This window comes from Galeopterus variegatus, unplaced genomic scaffold, assembly GCF_000696425.1.
Source record: "Galeopterus variegatus unplaced genomic scaffold, G_variegatus-3.0.2 Scaffold214, whole genome shotgun sequence".
Lineage (NCBI taxonomy): Eukaryota > Metazoa > Chordata > Mammalia > Dermoptera > Cynocephalidae > Galeopterus > Galeopterus variegatus.
Genome location: NW_007726325.1, coordinates 490,569 through 502,470, shown reverse-complemented (window position 1 = coordinate 502,470; position 11,902 = coordinate 490,569). Strand labels below are relative to the sequence as shown.

The following is an 11,902-nucleotide window of genomic DNA, read 5'->3' as shown; positions in this document are numbered from 1 at the left end:
CAAAATGGGATTTGAGAGATGTGTGGGTGTGTGCCCCTATTTATTCAGCACTAGTATTTCCCGATAACTTTTTGTTATCTGAGTAATTACTATACAGCTTTCCTATTCCCTGAGCTTTGAATTTGTGATTTTTTTTTCACTGGGGTGCTTCATATTCATGAAATCGTAAAAGCCATCAGTTCTACTCTTTTCTCTTACACGCACAACTATATTGAGAAACCTTCCCAATTATTCTGATTAGATCCTAAAATTAATAATTTATGTTGTCATGCCAGCTCAGTTTATAACTTGAATGAAAACAAATTTGTCAAATTTACCATCACACAGAACTTCGAGCCTGCTCTCTTTCCTAAGACCTGCAACCAGGTAGAAATCACTGTATCAGAAGAAGCAGGTAGGGCCGGCCGGGTGGCGCACTGGAGAGTGCGCCGCTTGGGAGTGCGGTGGCGCTCCCGCCGAGGGTTCAGATCCCATGTGGAGACCGGTTCCCGCTCACTGGCTGAGCGAGGTGCGGGCGCGACACCGAGGGTTGCGATCCCATCACCGGTCAGGAAAAAAAAAAAAAGAAGAAGCAGATAAAGCACAGTGCTCGCAGTTCCTGAAATGAAAGTGAGACCTCCTTGCTCTGCTCCTAGTTCTACTGCTAGCCCTTGGAGTAGTCTGATTCTCTACCTGAAAGGTTTTCCTTCCGCCTGTCTTGGTGAACGAGAAAGGAATACTTAGAGCCTAACTGGAGTTCTTTGAGTGAACAGTAATATCATACATAAATATTTTTAATACTTACAGAGAAATATAGTGATAACTTTCAAATCATTAGGCAGTATTAAAATATATTACGAGATGGTATTTTATATACAACTCTGAATAACAAGTAGATTGGAAAATGAATTGCAAGGATCAGTTTATGTTGTTTTAAAATTTGATTACCTAGTAAAATCCAGCAGGCAAGTGGTTTCAACAAAATTTGTAATTCAGGCAAAAATAATAACACTACAATCATAAGGTAGAGCTCCATAAGGTTATTTCATTTATACAGCAGTTTGTGTTTGCAATTTTGTAGGAAAGACTTTCTAAGTGTGAAAACTAATTATATACAGGAGCTATAAATTTTGTTACTATTTAAATAAAATGTGTCTTTAAATATGGCATTCTTTGGAAAATTCACTTAATCGTCCAAAATTACAGAGACCATTTTAGTCTTTTAATCGAAGATGGAATAGTCACGACAGCTTCCCAAAGGATTTCGTAACTGGACTGGGCAAGGTGTTCGTTTGTAGAATGTAGTTAGTAAAGACATCCAATGGCCAAGTCTCATCAATAACTGTATCCAAAAGGAAACTCTGCTCTGGATGTACCCAGAAAGAGCACCAACCCTTCCCAGCATGCACGCTCTCTCTCTTCCCTTTAGTCTTTGGGGTGCATACATGAGAGCTGGGTGAAGTCTCTTGGGTTTAGAAGTCGGATCCCATGTGGAGACCGGTTCCCGCTCACTGGCTGAGCGAGGTGCGGGCGCGACACCGAGGGTTGCGATCCCATCACCGGTCAGGAAAAAAAAAAAAAAGAAGAAGCAGATAAAGCACAGTGCTCGCAGTTCCTGAAATGAAAGTGAGACCTCCTTGCTCTGCTCCTAGTTCTACTGCTAGCCCTTGGAGTAGTCTGATTCTCTACCTGAAAGGTTTTCCTTCCGCCTGTCTTGGTGAACGAGAAAGGAATACTTAGAGCCTAACTGGAGTTCTTTGAGTGAACAGTAATATCATACATAAATATTTTTAATACTTACAGAGAAATATAGTGATAACTTTCAAATCATTAGGCAGTATTAAAATATATTACGAGATGGTATTTTATATACAACTCTGAATAACAAGTAGATTGGAAAATGAATTGCAAGGATCAGTTTATGTTGTTTTAAAATTTGATTACCTAGTAAAATCCAGCAGGCAAGTGGTTTCAACAAAATTTGTAATTCAGGCAAAAATAATAACACTACAATCATAAGGTAGAGCTCCATAAGGTTATTTCATTTATACAGCAGTTTGTGTTTGCAATTTTGTAGGAAAGACTTTCTAAGTGTGAAAACTAATTATATACAGGAGCTATAAATTTTGTTACTATTTAAATAAAATGTGTCTTTAAATATGGCATTCTTTGGAAAATTCACTTAATCGTCCAAAATTACAGAGACCATTTTAGTCTTTTAATCGAAGATGGAATAGTCACGACAGCTTCCCAAAGGATTTCGTAACTGGACTGGGCAAGGTGTTCGTTTGTAGAATGTAGTTAGTAAAGACATCCAATGGCCAAGTCTCATCAATAACTGTATCCAAAAGGAAACTCTGCTCTGGATGTACCCAGAAAGAGCACCAACCCTTCCCAGCATGCACGCTCTCTCTCTTCCCTTTAGTCTTTGGGGTGCATACATGAGAGCTGGGTGAAGTCTCTTGGGTTTAGAAGATCTTGCATTCATTAATGGAGAAGAGCCTCCTTCTGTTTCGTCTCCTGGCCTGGTTCACGGCAGTTCGGACGGCACACTCAAATACCTGCTGTACCCCCCGGTTGCTAAGGGCTGAGCACTCCAGGTAGCCCTTGGCTCTCACATCCTGGGCCAGTCTCTTCCCTTCGATGGCATTGATGCAGGAGGCCCTGTGGGGCCCCATCTCCCGCTGGTCAGTCTGGGTGGCCACCACCAGCACGGGGGTACAGGGCAAGTTGCTCCTGATCTCACCAATCCACTTGTTCTTCAAGTTCAGGAAGGAGTTATGGTTGGCCACAGAGTAGCACATCAGCACCACATCTGCCTGCTGGTAGGACAAGGGGCGAATGCTTCTGAAGGCGTCATTGCCAGCAGTGTCCCAGAGGCCCAGGCTGATCTGGATGCCGTCCATGAAGACATCCACGCCCGTGTTCTCATACACCGTGGGCTTGTAGGCCTCCGGGAAGGTCTCCGAGGTAAAGCGCACCAACAGAGAGGTTTTCCCCACAGCAGAGTCACCCACCAACACGCACTTGATGGAACTGAGCATCTTCCCAGCCTGGTTATCCGACTTCCAAGTCCAGAACCCCAAGGAAAAGATCCCTCAGTGTGCTGCTGCTGCAAACGCCATTCAGTGAGGGGAATGCAGACCAGAAAGGTTTGTGTTCTCAGGTCCTCCAACGGCAATCTGTGGAACGTTAGTCCTCACTGTCCATCCAAGGGAGGCACACCATTAACTCTGAAAACCTCCAAAGCCTCGCCTTCAACTGGAACAGAAAGAGAAGGGGGGAAAATTGAGTCTTTTTCACTTTTTTAATGATGGAGAGCTTCCTCATTGGTGAGCTGATTAAATGTGGGGCTTGTCTCAGTGTGGCTGTCCCACCCCAATTGTCCCACCCCACTCTTCCCCCCAGCAAAGCTCTGTCATCCCCCGACACATGTACCCACAATGCCTCCTGGTCAAGAAGCAGAAGGTGATGTTATCTCTAAAATCAGCCTAGTGATAAAAACACAAGCAACTGCTCTGATCGCAACATGAAAAAGACCTCAATAGCAACCTGGTGTGTGAATGAGACGTTTTCAAACAACTCTCTGTGGGTTTCTGTTCCAAAAAGAGGGGAAGGCTGCTGAGAGGGCTCTCCGTGGCTTCAGTTTCTAATGGATTCCAGACACTTCGGAACCTGCAAGAAAGAGAAATGTAATGAGCATCAGGTACTATGTGCCTTTCCCCTCAATTACTGATTAATCACCCAGTCTCTGGTTTATGCGAGAATTTGAGAATTCGTGTTGAGGTAGGAGAAAAGAAATCACCAGAACTCTAAAAATTTGCTGTGGTTTATCCCTTGAAGTTTTTCCAAAAACTGGCTACAGTTGTAACAGACTGGCCTTGGAGTTTTCTGCATCTGAAATCAGGCTCCACTACCTACACAACAGCATGGCTTTGAGCACGTTGCTTCAACTTCAAGCCTCCACTTACACATCTGCAAGACTCTGATAAATGTAGGAACCACTTTTCAGAGATGTTGTGAGGCTTAAGTTATTTATTTCTTTCAACATTTTTGGATGGCCACCTGTGTGTTAGGAACTCTGCTAGGCCTCTGGTTAAACAAAATAACTTGCTTGAAAGCAACCATATTTGGTGCATGTCACTTAAACAGGACTGCATAAATATGTCAGAATCTGAATTTCATGAAAGGGCCAAGTAAATTCTCATTCATTGCAGTTGAGGGAGCTCCAGGCAATGAGCTTAACCTTGGAGACCATGTCCCATCTATGCAGCACATTATCACAAAGCCAGCCCAGCTTCAGATGAAGGAAATGTCTTTCAGACCAAAATTCATAGTAAAGATTATTAATGCAATCTGGGCTTATACCTTCCCTGTTGGCAATCTTCCTGGCATGTCACATATAAAGCAATATATAGCAGACCTGCAGGTCTGCTTCAAGACATAATTTTTAAAAATCACTCCTCTAAATCCTAATGTTGCTTTCCAAGACACTTTTATCCTTGTCAACCCACAGTCTCTGTTTAATTATACATAATAGCCTTTGAAAATGAGATAGTCAAATAAATAATTCACGTGATTTTCACATATTCTTTTTTTAAAACACACACAAGCTGGGTGGCCTGGGCCAAGTTACTTAACCTCTCTGAGTCTTGGTTTCCTCATAAAAATGAGAATAAGAAAGCACTTTCTTCATGCAATGATTGTAAGCATTCAGGATGTACAGAGTCTAGCTTAGCACAGAACCTGGCACATGGAAACTACGGGGAGCCAACATGTTATCTATTTTCACTATTTATTTAAAATACCAATTATTGAATGTCCTATGTTCAGCTGGACTTTACCTGATGATTCAAGCTGGATCATTCTCATGCACAGTCCTAGACACCTATTTGTCACCAGACCTTTGAGGAAGGGGTCCATAGGGGCTTAGTTAGACTTTAGCTCCTTAGACCTAAGGACAACTTAAATATATATATTTGTGACTTAGTCCAGAGCCAAGACCTCTTATGACCTTTTTAAGTTTTATTTTGACCTCAGTGTAGCAGGACCAGAATTAGGAAAAATGTGCATGTGTCAGGCCTTTGGTTATTTAAATGAAATCTTTCTAATAAATTGATTGAACTAAAGCCAAATTTCCTGAGTGAATATCTGCAAAAGGAAGTCAATGAGCCATAATTGTTAAAAGCATGGGCTTTAAAGTCAGGTGGACCTGGGTTATTTAAATGAAATCTTTCTAATAAATTGATTGAACTAAAGCCAAATTTCCTGAGTGAATATCTACAAAAGGAAGTCAATGAGCCATAATTGTTAAAAGCATGGGCTTTAAAGTCAGGTGGACCTGGAATTGAATCCCGTCTGCCCAACTGACTATTTGTGTGATGGCTGTAGAAGAGTTTCTTAAGTCCCCTAAGCCTCAGTTTGTAAAATCAATGTAATAACATCTACATCACAGGATTACAGGGTTTTTGAGAATATTAAGTGTTCCTAGATGTATAAAATCCTTAGCATAGCACATAATAAAAAAATACTATATACATATACATAGTAAACACACAATAAGCCACCCTTATTAACAACTAAATATGATGATAATAATTATCAATTAAAAGTGGGGAATCTGAAGTAGCACTAATGAGATTTCTCCAGCAAAGGGGTGTTCTGTGTATATTATACCCATCCATGACCACACAAAAAAAGGGATCGGATCGCCATACCACCCTGCTGCCAAAAAAAGAGAGAGAGAGAGAGAGAGAGATTTCTTCTTATAGCATAAAAATAAAACTATGATATGTGAACAAAGAAATTCCTGTCTGAGCTTTGCCACCCAGAGAGCTCCAAAGAGTCAGATTGGAGAAAAGGGCTCTCTGTTCAATCAAGTGGCCTTCATGCACCAGCCAGTTCTGACATCAAGTCAGCTCTCAGGGCCTCAGTTTCCCAAACTGAAAAGTAGTTAGACAAGATTAGCTTTCTTGGTGGTTCTATTAAAACTGAAGCCAAAGGGGAAACCTTTATCACCTGTCACAGAGAATAGGAGAACATAAAGCACCGCGTTATTCTGCAGCTGTACAGATGGATGACAACCTTGCCGACAGGCGCAGCCTCCAGCAGATGGCTAAATATGGAGCTGGAGGAGGAGGAGGGGCGGTGCTCCAGTCCAGGCTAGAGCACTACCCTATATAGACATGACAGATAGTCTTCAGAGTGCATCACACATGTCACCACAGAGCCAATGTGGGTCACACTGTAGTGTGTAAGATTGATGGGCTTGATTTCAGTGGAATTTCTCCTAAAGAGAGAAATTCTCCCTAAAAGGGTTTCTAGGAGAAAAATAAAAGTGGGTTTTCAGTGGAATTTCACAAGTGGCTAACTGGCAGGGGTTCCCCAAGGGTATGTCTTTCCCTTCGGAAGAGTTACCACGAGTGTCTTCAGATAGCGTCTTGATGACACTGAGTTCCTCTCAGAGCTTGAATCAAACTGGAATTGACGAATCCTAATCCCAGAATCTCTCAGGTGGGTCTCAATAACTCGACTGCTCTTGCCCTATCTCCTCTTTCCACCGTTTTCACAGAAAGGGCGCCTTCAACAGGCCTGCATGATTCACACACAGAAAGACCGAGGTGGAAAGGGAGGCTTCATACTGGGCCTTACTCTGGCAAAGGAGCCAAGGCAGACAAAAGAGGGCTTCGGGAAGGCAGAGTCCTAGTCCAATTCCTCTTCGGGAGAACTGAGGGCTGTCCAGTAGGAAACCCTAGTCTGACTTCGGCCTCAATTCTAATGGGTATAACAGACACCCACCCTTCTCGAGGACGCCTTCCACAGACACCCTCCTGCTGCTCTAGCTGCCCAGAAAGACTTGCCCTTCACTCAGCCCGTGACTTCCACCCCCTCTTCAAAGTCTTCCTGGACCTCCGCCACTCCCCTGCCCCCGCTGGGTCAGATGCCCCCTGCTGTGTTCCCGTAATACCCTCCATGCGCATTCGACATAGCAATCATCACACTCTGATGGAACGGTTGGTCTTCCTGTGCTTATCCCTCATTTGTAAAACTGAAATAAGATCTGCCCTACCTTTTTCACAGGGAGCTTGTAAGGATCAGGTGGAAATGAAAACAATATGGCAATAGTTTGTGCTTGTACTTTCACAATCCTTTGAACATTTGGAAATTGTCTCTTGCTTGCTTTGTGAGAAAGCTCCTTTAGAATGATACAACATAATATAAAACTATGGTGAATAATAATTATTATTATTTCAGGGTTTGGATTAGATGGGTTTTGGTGGGGATGTCTTATTTCAAAATGCTGATGAAATCCTCAGCTGTCTTTTTTCAGAAATACGAACCATGGCAGCCATCAGCCAGGGATGGCCTGTCAATTCAGAGCATACACCTAAATGGCATCTTCCTCAAACAGCTTTGGACAAAGGATCTGAACTGGCAGCAGCCAGCCAATTCGCCCATAAAGGAAATTGATTCTGCCATGAATCTGTCACATTTAGATGACCAAGAAGTCATTATGCTCAACTCTGGCCAGCACCCTCTCCAAGCGACTCCTCCACAGCCTAGCAGGGACATCACAGCCAGAGCAGGCCTTGCTTAGGACAGGTAAACCCATGGGGAGATTCCCAACTGGCAAGCAAGGCTGGGTGCTTCATTTTCATTTATTTTTCTTGGGGGTAAAATGGGAACAATTCAGAAAATGTTAAGCAACTTAATAGAAAAAAAGCATAACCATCTCTAAACTTTATTACTCCAAATTCTTACTCAGTTTTTATTCTCTAACAAGTATACACTTGTATATATCTTCTAAACATTTATTCAGATTTAAAAATTTTTTTATTTCAACACAATCTATACACTTGCCAGGTTTTAGATAAATAGATTTCCATTGTTTCAAGAATTCATAATTGCACAGCTATTCTTCATTGTTAGCACAGTCTTTGAGTTAGTTCCAGTATTTTATAATTAACTACATATGTATGTTTTTTTTTATTTCAACACAATCTATACACTTGCCAGGTTTTAGATAAATAGATTTCCATTGTTTCAAGAATTCATAATTGCACAGCTATTTTTCATTGTTAGCACAGTCTTTGAGTTAGTTCCAGTATTTTATAATTAACTACATATGTATGTATGTATATGTCAATGTATATATATAATATTATATGTGTATGTATACATATATGTTACTTTTACGTGGATGATTTTCTTGAGGGACATATTATCAAATATATATATTACTGGGTCAATGGGTTATTCTGTGACTTTTTACATTTATTGGGCATCATTCAGGTACTGTTCTAGGTACTTTCGTAGATTATTCACGAGTTGTTTTGTTCATTGAAAAAAATTTTAGGCTGTCCTGTGTCACAGGCACTGTAACAGGTCCTAAGGGCCCCGTATGTGGAACAAGAATTACTGTGTTCATGGAGATCACTGTGTCACAGCTACAAAGACTTCAGGAGGTTGAGAATCTTGCCTACAGTCACACAGCAGAGGCAAAGTTAGACCCAAATAAACTGACTCCAAGCACTGGCAGCTCCGCATGTCACCCACACCCTGTAATTCCCATCAGCCCTCCCCAAGGCATCTCAAATAAAATTATGCTCCCTAAGCAAACCCCGCTACAAGACACTTTCTTAGCCTCCGCTTCCAACCAAGTCCCTACTCCTGTTCTCTTTCTACAAATAAATCAGTTCTTTTTATTTTAAAAGATGTGTTCCATTTCTTGATCTGGATACTGGTTCCACAGGTATGTCCAGTTTGTGAAAATTCATCCAGCTATGTATCTGCAGTGTGTCGCTTTTCTATATGAAGATTAAACTTCAATAAAAAGTATTTTTTCATATAAAGGTTACTGCCTTTCGAAGTGAACATCTTTTCAAGTAGTATTTTATCTAAAGTTTTATCATAAGCAAGAGTTCATTTCACTAATCTCAATCCTACTTTAATAATTTCCCCTAGTGTGTTGCTAACTGCTACAAATAATCATTAAATTCCCCCTCAAAATCAAAAAAAGAATTCATTTTTAAGTTAGTTTATTTTTATACACAGATCACCTCTGTTTCAAACAGATTTTGTTCTGAAAATTTGTTTGCAAGATGCTGATTTACAACTTTTAATATATTTCCCACAGTCAAGAGTCTAAGCAATATTTACATTCCTATATCTAATGCATATTTAGCCCCTTTACAGTTGAATTAAAACAAAACATCGCCAATCCCCAAGACATCCCGTTATCTCAGTATCCTAGGCTTCGAAGCCTCTCTGAACCCGAGCCCTGCCTCTCTGACCCCCAGACCAAGTAGACCCCTTCCACTCCTCTGTACCAGCCGCCCTGCCCGTACTGGCCCCTTCTGCTTCCAGAGCACATTCATCAGATTGTCACCTCAGGTCTAGAGTTCTCAGCCTGGTCCAAGTGCAGAGTCAAATATAGCCAGGCCACTGCCCAGAATACCCTCAAGGGACAGTAGAACCTCAAAACTAAAGTAGTAGAACAATGCATTTACTGGAACTTCTCGCAAAGTAGTTGGAAGGAATACTCTGAAAAACTGCTTGGAGGTGAGAATACAGCCCCCAAGGGGCATGCTCAAATACAGCCACATGGTCTCTGAACTTCTTTCTAGAGAATGTGAATCTCATTTACAGAAGGGCTCATGTTTTCTTAGCGGGTATGTGTATTTTAATTGTTTGAGGAAGGAGAGAGCAAAGAGGGAGATCATGCATGTCTGATCATTCTATGATATCACGATGCTAAGGAGCAAGGTTGTCAAACTATGGCCCACCCATGGGCCAGATCCAGCCCACTACCTATTTTTATATGGTCCATGAATTAAGAATGGTTTTTACACTTTTTAATGGTTGAAAAAATCAAAAGAAGAAACATATTTCATGAAATATTTTTTCACGTGAAAATTATATGAAATTCCTATTTCAGTGTCTATAAATAGCACTTTATTGGAACGTGGTCATGTTCATTCATTTACATATTGTCTATGGCTGCTTTCTTGCTACAACGCAAAGTTGCAACAGAGACTTTATGGCCCACAAAGCCTAAAATATATCCCTCTGGCCTTTTACAGGAAAAATTTGCCAACCCCTGCTATAAAGAGAGGCAGTTCAGAGTAAGAAGGAAAGCATAGACCTGGGGTCAGGCAGGCTGGGATCCGTCCCCAATATCTGCCAATTACTGTGTGACCTTGGGCCCATTAACCTCTGTGAGCTTCAGTTCCTTTGACAACACAGGCAGCATAGCGTAATGATTAAGAGCATGAATTCTGGAACCATGTTGCCTCCGAGCCCCACTAACTCCTGGCAATGTGATCTCATGAAAGTTATTTAACCTCTCTAAGCCTCTCTTTCTCAATTGTAACTAGGCAGTAACTTACAAGGTTGTTGCATAGGATTAAATGAGTAGAACATATAAGGCACATTGAATGATGCCTGGCACAGAGTACTGCAGAAGTATTTACCATATTATCATTTCTTGAAGGTTTGCTGTAAAATTATTATGAGCTAGTATATGTCATGAACCTAAAACAGTGCCTGGAACAAAATAGGGACTAGCAATCAGTACCTGCTGTGATGATGATGATATGAACTAGCACTATAAATCCCTAGAAGAGGAAGCAACTAACTCTCTGGAGATGGGAGAAAGCAGTGGTGATTAGGGAACTCTGAATTTAAAAGATGACATCTAGTCTGTAGGATAAAGAAGATTTTGACAATGAAAGGAGAAGAAAGGCCTTGGGGGTGGAGGTGGGTGAGGGCGAGCATGTGCAAAGGCCCAGGGGCATGAAAGTACATGTTTGGTTTGGGGGAGGAGGAAGTAGTTCAGGGAGGCTGTGCTGTGGGATGCTTGGTGGAGAGTAGAAAGTGGCAGTGGAGGGGGGTTGGAAGATGAGCCTGTACTTTAATACATCTGAGATTGCTGCAGGCATGTCAGTGTCTGCAGCATACCATTAGCTCCAGTTGACCCCATAGCCAATTAATATCCCTGGGTCTCTTGCACATAAACTGTTAGAAATCCACTCTCTTTTAGCTTAAATATGACTCATTCACTAGACTTTGTGCTATCCAATGAGGCTAAGTTAAATAAGACACCAGTCCCTGCCCTCAAGAAACTTAGAGCCTAATGTTAATACAGATATAAACCTCAGCAAGTGTCTAAGGGAGGAAAAAATAAATTGCTGACAACTGAAGAAAGCGCCACTTGCAGCTGACAGGAATGAAGGAAAGCTTTGCAGAGGCCATGATATTAGAACATGGCCCTTAAAATGACTGAGCTCAAGATATGCAGAGATGAAAGAGAAAGAGAAACATGACCAATGAAGGTAAAAACCTGCACGGAAGAGGATGGTAAGCAGCGCAGTTGAGCTGAAAGAGTACAGAATGGGGGACAAAGCCAGGCTTTAAAAAGCTCGTTCCTGTGGCAGGTTAGGCTGGATCACAAGGGGGAAGACCAGAGAGGCAAGTTTGGAGGCTCCCGTAGTAATACAAGAGATTGAGAACAAAGACGGCTTTATCTAGAGCAGATGCTATGAGACTAGAAAGGAGGAGAGGAATCCCAGCCAAGTCCATGAGGTAGAACTGAAACACAGGCCTGAAATGAGATGAACCTGAGGCCATAGGCCTGGGGGCCCAGGAGGAAGCCATCGGCCAACACAGGAAATGCTGAAGGTGAGAAATAGACAGGTCTGCGAGACCCATGAAGAGTGGGGTATTTCCCACTGGGATGCCTGCTGACAAGCCAGAGAGATCTCAGGAGAGCCAAGGGAGCTGTGGCCATATGACAAGGTCGTCCCTTCCAAATGAGAAGGAAGGGAGGAAGTGGTGGCAGCCAGGTAACTCTCACTGTTTTGTTTTTTTTTTTTTAAAGATGACCGGTAAGGGGATATTAACCCTTGGCTTGGTGTTGTCAGCA

The 11,902-nt window shown here is 41.9% G+C and overlaps 1 protein-coding gene across 1 annotated transcript in view; it reads right to left on the bottom strand.

Moving 5' to 3' along the window:
• Positions 1 to 2,000: 2,000 nt before the first annotated feature.
• RHOH (ras homolog family member H) overlaps positions 2,001 to 11,902 on the bottom strand; it is a 44,215-nt gene continuing 34,313 nt past the window's right edge. The window contains exons 2-3 of the mRNA XM_008565934.1: positions 3,532 to 3,654; positions 2,001 to 3,240 (exon numbers count right to left, since the gene is read on the bottom strand). Of these exons, the coding sequence (XP_008564156.1) occupies positions 2,448 to 3,023 (576 nt within the window). The 5' untranslated portion in view covers positions 3,024 to 3,240; positions 3,532 to 3,654 and the 3' untranslated portion in view covers positions 2,001 to 2,447. The remainder of the gene's footprint in view (positions 3,241 to 3,531; positions 3,655 to 11,902) is intronic.